The sequence below is a fragment of the Polypterus senegalus genome, chromosome 17 (assembly GCF_016835505.1).
Source record: "Polypterus senegalus isolate Bchr_013 chromosome 17, ASM1683550v1, whole genome shotgun sequence".
Taxonomy (NCBI): Eukaryota; Metazoa; Chordata; class Cladistia; order Polypteriformes; family Polypteridae; genus Polypterus; species Polypterus senegalus.
This window is the reverse complement of record NC_053170.1, coordinates 95,899,339-95,915,856: the sequence shown is the minus strand read 5'-3', so window position 1 is coordinate 95,915,856 and position 16,518 is coordinate 95,899,339. Positions and strand designations below refer to the sequence as shown.

Genomic DNA, 16,518 nt, shown 5'->3' with positions numbered 1-16,518 from the left:
TAAAAGGTCATCTTGTGTGCTTTCTACCACTAAACCGACAGTAATTTTAATCCCCTGAAACTGTCAGGATATGAAATGTTTTGATATACTGTAACCACAAATCATACCTGAACCTGCTTGAATAAGTACAAAAGGAAAATAAAGGATCAACTGTTCAGTATCTTTTTAAAAATCACAGTTCTCGTAATCAAAGTCAAATCGTTGTCTTGAACGTTCCTGAGAAGGGCTAAATATCCTTTAACTCGAAAATGAATTTCTGCAGAATTTGGAGGAAGAGGAAATCTGAAATGTTTACTTCTTGAATGATGTACAGTGTCGTCTGGATAATACTGCCACACAGAACTATTTTTGCATGAGTTGGATGTGTTAAAAATTAAAAGTTACAGGTGCCAGACGTAAACGCCGCTCGTAAATGAATACCGCGCTGACCTTCCCGTAAGCGTCGCTGAGCTGTGACGTAAAATAAAAGCGCCAGTCGCGCGGGATGCTCGTCACCTTCCCGCCTGCTTACGACTTAAACAGTAAGTGCGTATTTTTTGGATTGATTTTTCCCTCTAGGAGTTTTTAATGTGTGGGAACTTCACGTCATGCGCATGGTGTTGTTTTTTTTAAAGCTAGGAATAATGAAGGCCGGTTTCCGCCTAGTAATATATTTTGATGTCTTGCGGGTTTTCCATGCCATTTGCCGTGAGTAGGGAAGGAATCGTCCCGTATTTGAGAATGAAATTGCGCGTGGCCCCCGCTGCAGTATGCGTCCCTTATTTTTTTGTATTAAAAGTGGTAACCCTAGCCGTGAGGTCCGTATATTCAGTTACAGGATTCAGAGAAGCCGGTCCCTCGACAGAGAGGCTGGAGGAGTCGACAACGCGGACCCTCTTTGAATGGCGTACCCACGTACTCTCACGCTTCGATAGTTTAGAGGTGTCCGGTCTTTCAAATGCGAGAGAAAGACGGAAACGTGCGAGGAATCCCAAACTAAAAAGATTCCGTTAAAGTGAGCGCAGGTGGATGGGCGTCACCATCGTTTGGCCTTCGAGGTCGGTCCCCTGGAGTTGAGGCAGCACCAGTGGACTAGCATAGGGGGTCTCAAACTCGGTCCTGGGGCACCCACAGTGGCTGCAGGTTTTTGTTCCAACCAGTTGTGGTTTTTAATTGGACTCTTGGGCTAATTAAGTAAATTGTTATTCTCCAGATTCTGTTTTGGGAACAATATGGAAGTTAGAAAAACTAAGTTTGGTAAAAAGATATATATATATATAATATTAAAATGTACGAAGCCAGGGGTTCTTAAACTCAGTCCTGGTGGCCCCACTGTGTCTTCAGGCATTTGTTTCAACCAGATTCATAATCGGTGACAACTGATAACTCTTCTTCTTTTTGCTGTTCCCGTTAGGGGTTTCCCATCGGATCATCTTGTTCCATATCTTCCTGTCCTCATCATCTTGCTCAGACACACCGATCACATGCATGTCCCCTCTCACCACATCCATAAACTTCCCCTGGCAGCTCTATCCTTAGCACCCTTCTCCCAGTATACCCAGCATCTCTCCTCTGCACATGTCCAAACCAACACAATCTTGCCTCTCTGACTTTGTCTTCAAATCGTCCAACCTGAGCTGACCCTCTGATGTCCTAATTTCTAATCCTGTCCATCCTTGTCACACCCAATGTAAATCTTAGAATCTTTAACTCTGCCACCTCCAGCTCTTGTCTCCTGCTTTCTGGTCAGTGCCACCGTCTCCAGCCCATATAACATAGATCCTGTAGATCAGGGGTCCTCAATCACGGTCCTGGAGGGCTGCAGGTTTTTATTCCAACTAGTTTCCTAATTAGAAAGCAGTCCATGCTCATAATGAAACTTGGTATTGAACTGTTTGGCTTGTTAAGGCTTGTATTCATTCAAGAGAAATTTTAATTGCACTGTAGATTTTCCTTCTGTGAGAACATTGTCCATGTGTTTTGTGGAACAGAATAGATTTACACTTAATGGTGTTTCCAGTTCACTGTCATTCATTTCTAAACATTTTTATCGCAGATACTTCATGGTAAGCACATGAGCTAGAGAACTGCTGGTTTATTGGGATCTACATCTCATTATTAACTAATGTCTGATTAAGAAAACAGGCAACAATTAAAGGTGGGCTCTCCCATCTCTGGGACTGAAGTCACCGAGGTGGTCAAAAAACTCCTTGGTGGCAGGGCCCCGGGGGTGGATGAGATACGCCCGGAGTTCCTTAAGGCTCTGGATGTTGTAGGACTGTCTTGGTTGACACGTCTCTGCAACATTGCATGGACATCGGGGACAGTGCCTCTGGATTGGCAGACCGGGTGGTGATCCCCTCTTTAAAAAGGGGGACCGGAGGGTGTGTTCCAACTATAGAGGGATCACACTCCTCAGCCTCCCTGGAAAAGTCTATTCGGGGGTTCTGGAGAGGAGGGTCCGTCCGATAGTCGAACCTCGGATTCAGGAGGAACAGTGTGGTTTTCGTCCTGGTCGCTGAACAGTGGACCAGCTCTTCACCCTTAGCAGAGTTCTGGAGGGTGCATGGGAGTTTGCCCGACCGGTCTACATGTGTTTTGTGGACTTGGAAAAGGCATTCGACCGTGTCCCTCGGGGAATCCTGTGGGGGGTGCTCCGGGAGTATGGGGTACCGGACCCCCTGATAAGAGCTGTTCGGTCTCTGTACAACCGTGTCAGAGCTTGGTCCGCATTGCCGGCAGTAAGTCGAGCCCGTTTCCAGTGAGAGTTGGACTCCGCCAGGGCTGCCCTTTGTCACCGATTCTGTTCATAACTTTTATGGACAGAATTTCTAGGCGCAGCCAGGGTGTTGAAGGGGTCCGGTTTGGTGGACTCAGGATTGGGTCACTGCTTTTTGCAGATGATGTTGTCCTGTTTGCTTCATCAGGCCGTGATCTTCAGCTCTCTGGATCGGTTCGCAGCTGAGTGTGAAGCGGCTGGGATGAGAATCAGCACCTCCAAATCCGAGAGCATGGTCCTCAGCCAGAAAAGGGTGGAGTGCCCTCTCAGGGTTGGGGGAGAGATCCTGCCCCAAGTGGAGGAGTTCAAGTATCTCGGGGTCTTGTTCACGAGTGAGGGAAGAATGGAGCGTGAGATCGACAGGCGGATCGGTGCGGCATCCGCAGTGATGCGGGCTCTGCATCGGTCTGTCGTGGTGAAAAGGAGCTGAGCCGTAAGGCAAAGCTCTCAATTTACCAGTCGATCTACCTTCCTACCCTCACCTATGGTCATGAGCTATGGGTAGTGACCGAAAGAACGAGATCGCGAATACAAGCGGCTGAAATGAGTTTCCTCCGCAGGGTGTCTGGGCTTTCCCTTAAAGATAGGGTGAGAAGCTCAGTCATCCGGGAGGGGCTCAGAGTAGAGCCGCTGCTCCTCCGCATCGAGAGGAGTCAGATGAGGTGGCTCGGCATCTGATCAGGATGCCTCCTGGACGCCTCCCTGGTGAGGTGTTCCGGCACGCCCAACCGGGAGGAGGCCCGGGAAGACCCAGGACACGCTGGAGGGACTATGTCTCCCGGCTGGCCTGGGAACGCCTTTGGGATTCTCCCGAAGAGCTGGAAGAAGTGGCCGGGGAGAGGGAAGTCTGGGCCTCTCTGCTGAAGCTGCTGCCCCCGCGACCCGACCTCGGATAAGCGGAAGAGAATGGATGGATGGATGGCAACAATTAAAACTTAAATGCAGCCACTAAAATCTAAAATAGGCAATTAAGAGTTCTGAATGGTACCAGGCAAGAGAACTAAAATTAAGCCCAAAAAACGTATTGCTTTCATCTTCATACAGTGTGTGAAAAACTATTTGCCCCCTTCCTGATTTCTTATTCTTTTGCATGTTTGTCACACAAAATGTTTCTGATCATCAAACACATTTAACCATTAGTCAAATATAACACAAGTAAACACAAAATGCAGTTTTTAAATGATGGTTTTATCATTTAGGGAGAAAAAATCCAAACCTACATGGCCCTGTGTGAAAAAGTAATTGCCCCTTGTTAAAAATAACCTAACTGTGGTGTATCACACCTGAGTTCAATTTCCGTAGCCACCCCCAGGCCTGATTACTGCCACACCTGTTTCAATCAAGAAATCACTTAAATAGGAGCTGCCTGACACAGAGAAGTAGACCAAAAGCACCTCAAAAGCTAGACATCATGCCAAGATCCAAAGAAATTCAGGAACAAATGAGAACAGAAGTAATTGAGATCTATCAGTCTGGTAAAGGTTATAAAGCCATTTCTAAAGCTTTGGGACTCCAGCGAACCACAGTGAGAGCCATTATCCACAAATGGCAAAAACATGGAACAGTGGTGAACCTTCCCAGGAGTGGCTGGCCGACCAAAATTACCCCAAGAGCGCAGAGACGACTCATCCGAGAGGTCACAAAAGACCCCAGGACAACGTCTAAAGAACTGCAGGCCTCACTTGCCTCAATTAAGGTCAGTGTTCACGACTCCACCATAAGAGAGACGGGGCAAAAACGGCCTGCACGGCAGATTTCCAAGACACAAACCACTGTTAAGCAAAAGAACATTAGGGCTCGTCTCAATTTTGCTAAGAAACATCTCAATGATTGCCAAGACTTTTGGGAAAATACCTTGTGGACTGATGAGACAAAAGTTGAACTTTTGGAAGGCAAATGTCCCGTTACATCTGGCGAAAAGGAACACAGCATTTCAGAAAAAGAACATCATACCAACAGTAAAATATGGTGGTGGTAGTGTGATGGTCTGGGGTTGTTTTGCTGCTTCAGGACCTGGAAGGCTTGCTGTGATAGATGGAATCATGAATTCTACTGTCTACCAAAAAATCCTGAAGGAGAATGTCCGGCCATCTGTTCGTCAACTCAAGCTGAAGCGATCTTGGGTGCTGCAACAGGACAATGACCCAAAACACACCAGCAAATCCACCTCTGAATGGCTGAAGAAAAACAAAATGAAGACTTTGGAGTGGCTTAGTCAAAGTCCTGACCTGAATCCAACTGAGATGCTATGGCATGACCTTAAAAAGGCGGTTCATGCTAGAAAACCCTCAAATAAAGCTGAATTACAACAATTCTGCAAAGATGAGTGGGCCAAAATTCCTCCAGAGCTGTAAAAGACTCATTGCAAGTTATCGCAAACGCTTGATTGCAGTTATTGCTGCTAAGGGTGGCCCAACCAGTTATTGGGTTCAGGGGGCAATTACTTTTTCACACAGGGCCATGTAGGTTTGGATTTTTTTTTCTCCCTAAATAATAAAAACCATCATTTAAAAACTGCATTTTGTGTTTACTTGTGTTATATTTGACTAATGGTTAAATGTGTTTGATGATCAGAAACATTTTGTGTGACAAACAAGCAAAAGAATAAGAAATCAGGAAGGGGGCAAATAGTTTTTCACACCACTGTATATAATACGTTACCGTGGCTGTTTGTTTGTCTGTCCAAGATTTTAAATTGTCTGTAGCTGGAAAACCGTTTCACCCATTGACTTGAAATTTGGTAAACATATACTACGTGACATCTACTGTCCGCTTTCGGGGTGATGATTTTTATTACTCTTTTTATTTTATTGTAGAATCAACTCTCGGCAGGGCGGCCGTGCGGCGCATGCGTATGGGCGCCGTTCTCATTCCTTCCCACCTTCGCTAATCATTCTTGAGGCAGATTGAAGACTTAAGTGCCACCTTAAGTGAAAAATGAAAGAAAACGTACTAAAAAAATTGCAACACAAAACCTAACTTAATCAGTTTTAATGCAAAAAGATGCCGATGAAAGAAGAGAAGCAGCGGGCCGCTAGGGTGGAGAAAAGAAGAGCTGCTCAGGAAGCAGCAAGCGCATCAACCTCTGGTTAAATGAATACTATATGGAGAAAGAGTACAAAAACTAGGAATACTGAAGTGAAGTGTATTCACTGCTTGTTATCGTGCGGTACGCTGTTGCTGGTAGTAAATGAAAGGGTTCTAAATTAAGAAATTGGTTCAAGTGAAAACCTGCAGCCATAGCAGACCTCCAGGACTGTAATTGAGGACCTCTGATCTGCAAAGTAACTCAAATTTGTATTTGATGAATGAAAGCACTAACAAGGCATAGAGTTAAACACCAACTATCGTTATCAGCAAGGACTGAATTCTAATTAGGACACAGGCTGGATTCGAAACTCTGCAGGACCGTGATTGAGGACCACTACTGTAGATCTTCCCTTTCACTCTTGCTGATAAACTGTCTTTCACGAATAGTGACAACTGATCACACTGATCTCAATTAATTAGCTGGTATTTCTTTTTCTCTTATTCTACATTAATAAAGCACAGAGGCATGATTTATACATTTATGAGACATTTGGAAATATTTCAATTTTGGCTATAGATTTAAATGCTTAACTCCCTCTTATTGATTTCATTATATTTTTCCCTTTCTCTTTCTCCTTCATTGTATCTTAATAAAGACAGTTGAACATGAGCAGAGGAGATACTCAGGCAAACAACACTGAATCCTAATTCAATTAAACAATTAGAACACCCAGAAAAATAGAATGAAAATCAAGATGAAAATATTGTTAAAAAGAAAAAACAAATACATTGTTACCTTAAAACTGCTTAGTACATTTTAATATTTATTTTATTTTTTCTTACCAAATTTAGTTTTGCAATTGATATTGTTCCCAAAAACACAGAATCCTAGAAATAACAGTTCACTTAATTAGCCCAGGTGTCCAATTAAAAACAGAAACTGGTTGGAGCAAATACCTGCAGCCACAGTGGGTCCCCATGTCCGAGTTTAAGACCCCCTGCTCTATAATCATCCATCCATATCTTAATGACATGACATGGGGGTCTGCTGGAGCTAATCCCAGCAAACAAAGACAGGAAATAAACCCAGGCCCTGTAAACATCCATCCAGTATCCAACCCGCTGAATCCGAACACAAGGTCACGGGGGTCTTCTGGAGCCAGTCCCAACCAACACAGGGCAGGAACTAATCCTGGGCAGGATGCCAACCCACCGCATGACACACACAAACACACACGAAGCACACACTAAATTTAGAATCGCCAATCCACCTAACCTGCATGTCTTTGGACTGTGGGAGCAATCCGGAGCGCCTGGAGGAAACCCACGCAGACACGGGGAGAACATGCAAACTCCACACAGGGAGGACCTGGGAAGCGAACCCGGGTCTCCTAACTGCGAGGCAGCAGCACTACCACTGCGCCACCGTGACGCCCCCCTGTAAACATTCTACTTTTAATACCACTGCTCAGCTGTTACCTCCATTTGTATTAAGTAGATAGATGGATACTTTATTAATCCCAATGGGAAATTGACACACTCCAGCAGCAGCATACTGATAAAAAAACAATATTAAATTAAAGAGTGATAACAATGCAGGTAAAACAGACAATAACTTTGTATAATGTTAACGTTTACCCCCCCGGGTGGAAAAGAAGAGTCACATAGGGGAGGAACGATCTCCTCAGTCTGTCAGCCTTAACCCTAAGCCTAACCCTAAGTAGGTCAACACAGAAGAACTCCTCTGCAGTCCACAAAATAACCTCCCTCCTGGTCTGCATTTGTATTAATTACTAGCCATGAAAATTAATAGTTTACATTAAAAACAGCCACAGTGGGTCCCCAGGACTGAATTTGAGAACCCCTGGATACTAGCATGTCACGTTAAGTGACATAAAAAGCAAAACTCCAGCAGGTTAATGTTTAGTGTTTTTTTTTTTGCCATTTTTGATCACTCTCTGAAAGGGGATATACATTGGCCTCTGCATTTAGGTTGTGTTTTAAGCAAGGGTCGAAGCTACAGGGGAGGCAAACACTCCTCTATCACCCCATTTCAGAAACAAAGGTTCTCCGTAACATTTCTATTTGATTTATGCTCAATAGTCAATAAACCGAGCTGCACAAAACTTTAAGGGGGATGACACCTGAGTTCGATTGTCATTAAACCCTTAGTTTGATCATTGAAACTTGATACACCTAAAACATCAAACGCCTTCCAGAGTGTTGTATTGCTTGCCAAACCAAAAATTGTTAACAGAATTATAAATATGTCTCTCTATTATATAAAAAAAAAATCTTGCAACAAGACGTGATTTTTGGAAGAGAGATCTTTTGAAGAGAGACAGAGAGACGCTTTCACATCCTGCGAGATGGACAAGTCACAACATACTTACAACCTTTGAAAGCAAGTCCCGTGATACACATGCAGAGCAGGTTAGAGATAATGGAAGTAGGAAAATTTGAAAATCTCAAGAAAATGAGAGCAAAGATCGCATTAGTGCAAACAAACGGAAAATATTACTTAGTGAAATAACGGAACAGTGAAAAGAGATCGCAGAGTGTTTGAGGATGTCTGGCGGACGAGAGACAAGGCAGTGAGACAAAAGGACAGGTGCTGTACAGGCTTTTAAATGTTCGAAGAGCCACACGAAATGCAGGTCACTCGTCACAGCAACAGCAGCAAACCAGCAGCTGATCGAGCACAGAGGAGGTTAAAAAAAAACAACTGTTATTTGTTTCCCATTGTATCACCATTTAAGAGGGGGTTTCGGAGGAGCAGCCGCATCTCCTTTGGGTGCGTTCAGCCCCCCTGTTCACAATGGTGCGTAGCGCTGGCCGAAGGGGTTGGCGAGCAGGGGGCGAAGCGCCCTACTAATAACTAATAAATAATAATTCCAATAACTAAATGGATTACATAAATAACTGTCATGTGGGAGAGTTAACAGTAGGGTAAGCAACTGGTGCTGTGCTATCTTTGTGTTAATATGTGAATCTTAATCTTGGGTTACATTTTCATTGAACTAAAACAAAACTTTTACACTTTCCTTTTAAGGTTGAAGAAATGAAAGTAAAAATAAAACGGTGGAATGGAGTAGCATCTTGGCTGTGGGTTGCCAATGATGAAAACTGTGGCATATGCCGTATGCATTTCAATGGCTGCTGTCCTGACTGTGAGTATTGATACATCCTCTGAAATGTTTTTTTGTTTTTTTTTAGTGTGATGATCTGTCGGGACAACAGATGTTTAGTTTTCCTGAGCACTTTGGGTGTATCTTATAGAGTTTGGTCTGCTGATCAAAAGAGGCACCTTTAAATTTTCCTGCCACTTACTGTTTTATTGCAGTCACCTGTTTCTGTGATCTCGTAAGTATACAACTACAGCTGGAACATCTGTGGTGACCTAATGATTACAGCATCTGTAGGTAATTAATTTTGCAATGATTATCAATCCAAGTAAGTTATAAAAGTTTGAATGAGCTCGGATAAATGTTGATAGTATTTATTTACATGGTAGCTTGTTTATTACATCTGCCAGTAATAAATTTGTTGCCTTATGTCTGAGGAAAAACTAAATCCCCCATTGAGACTGATTGTTACATAGGACCGTGACCTGTGAATAAAATATGACAGAGAGAGAAAAATTCATTGCATCAGGGTTGAAATTGTAGAACATTAACAGTTTACAATGTGCTTTCTGTCACATTGCTATACCTGTACTAGTTCACAAATACACCAATCGGAGAGTAATACACAATCAAACCCTTTACCGATTAATCATTGAGCGCTCGCTTAATTCCGCTTGTTGTATTCAAGAGTACAATGTTTAGGAACAATTTGATCCTAGTTCAATATTTTTAGAAAAAGAAACCGAAGACTTGATTGACCCGTTTAAAATTCTGCATGTGAAAGGTAAGTAACTGAACTATTACAAAGGGAAGATGTTGTCAAAAAGGAGAACTTGACTGTCACTTTAGCTACATCTCTTGTATTTTAGTTATTTATTTTCGTGAGTACCCTGACCCACACACATTGCTGCCATTCATTCTTGAGTTTGTGAATTGTCTAGAGCAGTGGTTCCCAAATTCGGTCCTGAGGACCCACTGTGGCTGCAGGTTTATATTCCGGCCAAATTCAAAATTAGTGATAATAACTGATCTCATTTATTTTGCTGGTCTTTTTTCCCTTCTCTTATTCTGCCGTTACAAAAGCACTGCAGTATGATTTTTAACATTTATAAGACATATATAAATATTTCTACTTTTGCTTTAAACACTTACCTCTCTTTTTTTGTTGTCCTATTGTTTTGTTATTTTTTTTGTGCAGTTTGCACCCATCATTTTATCCTAATAATGATTAATAAAACGAACAAAACTGACAGCCAGATAAACAACACTGAATGATGAAAGGCTGCAATAACTTCAGCGTCAGATCCACTACATCTCTCTATCTATCTATCTATCTATCTATCTATCTATCTATCTATCTATCTATCTATCTATCTATCTATCTATCTATCTATCTATCTATCTATCTATCTATCTATCTATCTATCTATCTATCTATACATCTATCTATACATCAGTGGACCAGCTCTACACCCTTAGCAGAATCCTGGAGGGTGCATGGGAGTTTGCCCAACCAGTCTACATGTGTTTTGTGAACTTGGAAAAGGTGTTCGCCCGTGTCCCTCGGGGAATCCTGTGGGGGGTGCTCCAGGAGTATGGGGCACCGGACGCCATGATAAGAGCTGTTCGGTCCCTGTACGACCGGTGTCAGAGCTTGGTCCGCCTTGCCGGCAGTAAGTCGAGCCCGTTTCCAGTGAGAGTTGGACTCTGCCAGGGCTGCCCTTTGTCACCGATTCTATTCATAACTTTCATGGACAGAATTTCTAGGCGCAGTCAGGGTGTTGAAGGGGTCCGGTTTGATGGACTCAGGATTGGGTCACTGCTTTTTGCAGATGTTGTTGTGCTGTTTGCTTTAGCAGGCTGTGATCTTCAGCTCTCTCTGGATCGGTTCGCAGCTGAGTGTGAAGCGGCTGGGATGAGAATCAGCACCTCCAAATCCGAGAGCATGGTCCTCAGCCGGAAAAGGGTGGAGTGCCCTCTCAGGGTTGGGGGTGAGATCCTGCCCCAAGAGGAGGAGTTCAAGTATCTCGGAGGTCTTGTTCACGAGTGAGGGAAGAATGGACTGTGAGATCAACAGGCGGATCGGTCCGGCATCCGCAGTGATGCGGGCTCTGCATCGGTCTGTCATGGTGAAAAAAGAGCTGAGCCGTAAGGCAAAGCTCTCAATTTACCAGTCGATCTACGTTCCTACCCTCACCTATGGTCATGAGCTACGGGTAGTGACCGAAAGAACGAGATCGCGAATACAAGCGGCTGAAATGAGTTTCCTCCGCAGGGTGTCTGGGCTTTCCCTTAAAGACAGGGTGGGAAGCTCAGTCATCCGGGAGGGGCTCAGAGTAGAGCCGCTGCTCCTCCGCATCGAGAGGAGTCAGGTGAGGTGGCTTGGGCATCTGATCAGGATGCCTCCTGGACACCTCCCTGGTGAGGTGTTCCGGGCATGTCCAACCGGGAGGAGGCCCCGGGGAAGACCCAGGACACGCTGGAGGGACTATGTCTCCCGGCTGGCCTGGGAGCGCCTTGGGATTCTCCCGGAAGAGCTGGAAGAAGTGGCCGACAAGAGGGAAGTCTGGGACCCCACGACCCGACCCAGGATAAGCGGAAGAGAATGGATGGATGGATGGATATATATTTATATATACACTTGTGGTTGGTCAGCAAGTTGGCTAACATCCTTCACGGTGCCCTCTTTCAGTTGCGAGAAGCAGATCACAGAATGGTTGAAATAGTTTTCCCCGAGAGGGGGGTGCAGTGAGTGTGTACGCCTGATGAGTCCAGAATTAGGGCGATCTATATATATATATCTATCTATCCTCCTGAAGACCAGTTGAAAAATCCCTTTGCTACAATGAGTGGCTTTACCTTTTAAGAGTTTTTATGTATTCAGATGTTTACTTTTCAGGTAGTTGACCAAATTTTTCTTTAAACCAAGTGATTTTTTTCCTATTTCTTTTCTTTTAAAGGTAAAATACCAGGAGATGACTGTCCATTGGTGTGGGGCCAGTGCTCCCACTGTTTTCATATGCATTGCATTTTGAAATGGCTCAACTCCCAGCAGGTCCAGCAGCAGTGCCCCATGTGCCGACAGGAGTGGAAGTTCAAGGAGTAAAAGCATGAAATGGAAGGAGTCAAAAAGGCTCAAGAAAAACTTGCCAAGGACATGAGATGGCTTGTGCCTTGTGGTGTCATACGATGCATTACTTGCAGCACAGTTAATGTTACAGGTTTGGTAAATGGAGTGGCATTTTCTATACAAAGCTGTTAAATTTGTACAATTAGTAAAATTGATCTTAAACACTTGGGCATGTTTGGTGGTCCTAATTGTATATAGCAAGAGAAATATAGACTGTCAGCTTTGCATATTTAATTTTCTATCAGTTTAAATTTACAAAGGGGTTTTATCTTTGAAAATAAAATACAGATAATGTAGCAGGTGTTGAAATATGACTGACGTTATTTCATATTGATCAAACCAAGTTTAAATATAACATGTTCAATATATAAATTGACTATGTTTGGTTTAAAAGATACATTTATCCTGGACTAGCTGTCCCCCGCAGATCCGGCCATGTAGTAGTGAAACAGGACAAACTTTATAAATCAATAAAAAAAATTAAAATTTGTACTGAGAAGATTTTATATTGATAGCTTTCGTATCCAAGGGCCTAGATATACAATATTTTTGGTTTTGCTATCGGGGCGAGGACATAGAGGTTTCTTGGGGAACTAACCAAGGAGAAAGCAAAGTAAAGCTGACCATGCGAGAGGCCCGGTGAGCTAAGATCAAACCCTGCCAACTTAAGTGTCTGTCCCTGGGCCTTGTTAATTGATATTACAGAGCAAAGCTTCACTGGGAAGTGGAATCTCTTGAATTGAAAGGGCATGTCCGTTGCGATTAGAGGAATGCAAGGGATCAAAACCCTCTCGCCAATGCCACATCAGAGCGGCTTCAGCCGAGGCTGGCGTGTGAGCTAGGATGGCCCTGCCCACTTCCCCCTCACCTTGGCCCATAGCCCCTCTCTTGGATTCACACGAATAAATTGGAACCACAAGCGAACTATGATACTTAGCGCGATGAGAGAAGTCACAAAAAAGAACGGAATGTTCTAGCAAATTATAGAAAAAAACACAATCTAGACCCGTTAAGTAGTTCTCTATCTCTATAGATATAGATATATATATATATAGATATAGATATACTAGCAGAATACCCGCGCTTCGCAGCGGAGAAGTAGTGTGTTAAAGAAGTTATGAAAAAGAAAAGGAAAAATTTTAAAAATAACGTAACATGATTGTTAATGTCATTGTTTTGTCTTTGATATGAGTGCTGTTGTCATATATATATATATATATATATACAAAGATATTTCAATGTTCCTTAAAAGTTTTCAAGAATCATCATTGTAAGCTTTCAGATGGCTTAACGTCTATTACAGAGCTGATTGTGTGGCGATTGGGTATTTGGAGAAAGAAAAGTAAGGACAGGAATTGGGGGTTAGTACGTTTGAAAGAGACATTACTGCTGCAATAAATTATTTCATCAAAGGTCACGCACAATCGCTGCGCCACCGTTTTCCCATGTTTAATATCATGCTTTGACTCCTATCATCATGAAAAGATATCACGTATACATCTCAGTATTTTAATTATTTAGAGAGCTGTAATATTATGAATGTAATGGATTCTGTGTCCTGTCGGAGGAAGAGAAAGCCAGTTTAAGAAGCACGTAGTGATTCACACACCCAGAGCACATATAAGATCAAATACAAAACAAAGCATTTGCTTTACTGCTTTAATTACGATGGGATTTGAGAAACTAGTAAATTAAACGATTTTAGGATGAAGTTTATGATGTTCTACTTTAATGACAAAATAAACTACGTGATTAAAGTGGAAATTTCGAAATTAAAGTTGACATTTTGTGCTTTTTTCCCCACTGTTTGCCTATTTTTTTTCTCTGTACTCTAATAAGCTTTCATATGAAACTCAGACGGTGGGCTTCGACTCACCCTTTCACGGCGACTTTGATATCTGACAACGTCTTTTTTATTTCGGGCACTGTGCGACTTTGTGAACTTGAGCTTTCGAGTTTCTGCAACGCGCTATGTCACTCGATCGACTTCCTTTTGTTGTTTGTACCACTGTTTAAACCAACAAATAGTATGTTTTTCTTTGCCTCCACTTGGCATTCACTGAACTTCATCTGTTTCCCCTCATGCTTTTGCCATTGCCTTTTCACAGAATGCTGGGTGGTCGGTGCCTGTTGTGGCGGCAATCCCCAAACCCGTTGGTGGACACCAGCGGTGAGGGATGCCGTCAAGCTGAAGAAGGAGTCCTGTAGGACCTTTTTGTCCTTTGGGTCTCTGGAGGCAGCTGATAGGTACCGCAGGCCAAGCGGAATGCGGCTTCGGTTGTTGCTGAGGCAAAAACTTGGGCATGGGAGGAGTTTGGAGAGGCCAAAGAGAACGACTTTCGGACGGTTTCGACGAGATTCTGGTCCGGTGTCTCGGGAAGGGGAAGCAGTGCAGTGTCAATACCATATATGGTGGGGATGGTGCACTGCTGACCTCGACTTCGACGCGTGGGTCGGTGGGGAGTACTTCGAAGACCTCCTCAATCCCACTAACATGCCTTCCAATGAGGAAGCAGAGCCTGGGGACTCTGAGGTGGGCTGTCTCATCTCTGGAACTGAAGTCACCGAGGTGGTCAAAAAACTTCTTGGTGGCCAGGCCCCGGGGGTGGATGAGGTACGCCCGGAGTTCCTTAAGGCTCTGGATGTTGTAGGACTGTCTTGGTTGACACGTCTCTGCAACATCGCATGGACATCGGGGACAGTGCCTCTGGATTGGCAGACCGGGTGGTGATCCCCCTCTTTAAAAAGGGGGACCGGAGGGTGTGTTCCAACTATAGAGGGATCACACTCCTCAGCCTCCCTGGAAAAGTCTATTCGGGGGTTCTGGAGAGGAGGGTCCATCGGATAGGTGATTCAGGAGGAACAGTGTGGTTTTCGTCCTGGTCGCGGAACAGTGGACCAGCTCTACACCCTTAACAGAATCCTGGAGGGTGCATGTGAGTTTGCCCAACCAGTCTACATGTGCTTTGTGGACTTGGAAAAGGTGTTCGACCGTGTCCCTCGGGGAATCATGTGGGGGGTGCTCCGGGAGTATAGGGTACCGGACCCCCTGATAAGAGCTGTTCGGTCCCTGTACAACCGGTGTCAGAGCTTGGTCCGCATTGCCGGCAGTAAGTCGAGCCCGTTTCCATTGAGAGTTGGACTCCGCCAGGGCTGCCCTTTGTCAGCGATTCTGTTCATAACTTTTATGGACAGAATTTCTAGGCGCAGTCAGGGTGTTGAAAGGGTCCGGTTTGGTGGACTCAGGATTGGGTCACTGCTTTTTGCGGATGATGTTGTCCTGTTTGCTTTATCAGGCTGTGATCTTCAGCTCTCTCTGGAGCAGTTCGCAGCTGAGTGTGAAGCGGGTGGGATGAGAATCAGCACCTCCAAATCCAGGCTCCGGGCACGTCCAACCGGGAGGAGGCCCCGGGGAAGACCCAGGACACGCTGGAGGGACTATGTCTCAGAAGAGCTGGAAGAAGTGGCCAGGGAGAGGGAAGTCTGGGCTTCTCTGCTTAAGCTGCTACCCCCGCGACCCGACCTCGGATAAGCAGAAGAGGATGGATGGATGGATGGATGGAACTGCCCATGATTGTATTTCGTTTCTTTCCCTCTATTAAATAAAACAATTTTTTCAAATGTTTGGCTCTTAGATTTGTAAATTGTCTTTACAAAAGCTATTCTAATGGTTAGGAGACCTGGATTTGCTTCCCGGGTCCTCCCTGCATGGAGTTTGCATGTTCTCTCCGTGTCTGCATGGGTTTCCTCCCACAGTCCAAAGACATGCAGGTTAGGTGTATTGGCGATCCTAAATTGTCCCTGGTGTGTCCTTGGTGTGTGTGTGTGCCCTGCAGTGGGCTGGCGCCCTTCCCGGGGTTTGTTTCCTGCCTTGCGCCCTGTGTTGGCTGGGATTGGCTCCAGCAGACCCCCGTGACCCTGTAATTAGGATATAGCGGGTTGGATGATGGATGGATGGATTCTAATGGAAAACTGTTAACGTTTTAATATGAATGGCATATGAAGATCTCCTTCGGTGTCTAACATTATCCGCAAAAGATTTACTACATTACCTTTCTTGGATACATCCTTCTTTCTACAGTAATTTGTTTGGTGGAAGACCGGACAGTGTTAACGGTTGTAGATATTCTTTGTGATATTTTATTTGATGTTTTCATGTTCCACACGATCAGCAGCAACTGTTTCAGCAGAGTCTATTGATATGCATTGAACTGATTTGCCATGTAACCGATCGTCATTTCTGGCATTAATTCATTTGACTTCATCGTTTCTCAGTGCTAGGATGGTCGTGTACTCCTTTCTTCTGTTGATAACTCTTCGTGATGAAATTCTTCAATAAGATTTGGACATAATACTGTACGTCTTCTTTAATTGAGAACTTAAAGTGAGAAAAACGTTAAAATGTATTAGAGCTGACAGTGCAGGAACTGTGTCTGACAAAAGCATTCACACAAATGAGAGCTGAGAGGACCGTG

General features: G+C 44.1%; 1 protein-coding gene across 1 annotated transcript; it reads left to right on the top strand.

The window, feature by feature from the left end:
* The first annotated feature begins 435 nt into the window (after positions 1-435).
* Positions 436-12,352, top strand: anapc11 (APC11 anaphase promoting complex subunit 11 homolog (yeast)). Its single transcript, XM_039740331.1, has 3 exons — positions 436-521; positions 8,841-8,958; positions 11,874-12,352. The coding sequence occupies exons 2-3, from the start codon at positions 8,850-8,852 to the stop codon at positions 12,017-12,019; spliced, it is 255 nt and encodes an 84-aa protein (XP_039596265.1). The 5' UTR covers positions 436-521; positions 8,841-8,849; the 3' UTR covers positions 12,020-12,352.
* The last annotated feature ends 4,166 nt before the right edge of the window (positions 12,353-16,518 follow it).

Bases quoted from the DNA above. Each gene is read 5' to 3' on its own strand.
- anapc11 (XM_039740331.1), top strand. From the start codon at position 8,850: ATGAAAGTAAAAATAAAACGGTGGAATGGAGTAGCATCTTGGCTGTGG. The intron at 8,959-11,873 runs GTGAGTATTGAT...TTTCTTTTAAAG, and splicing joins CAATGGCTGCTGTCCTGACT to GTAAAATACCAGGAGATGAC.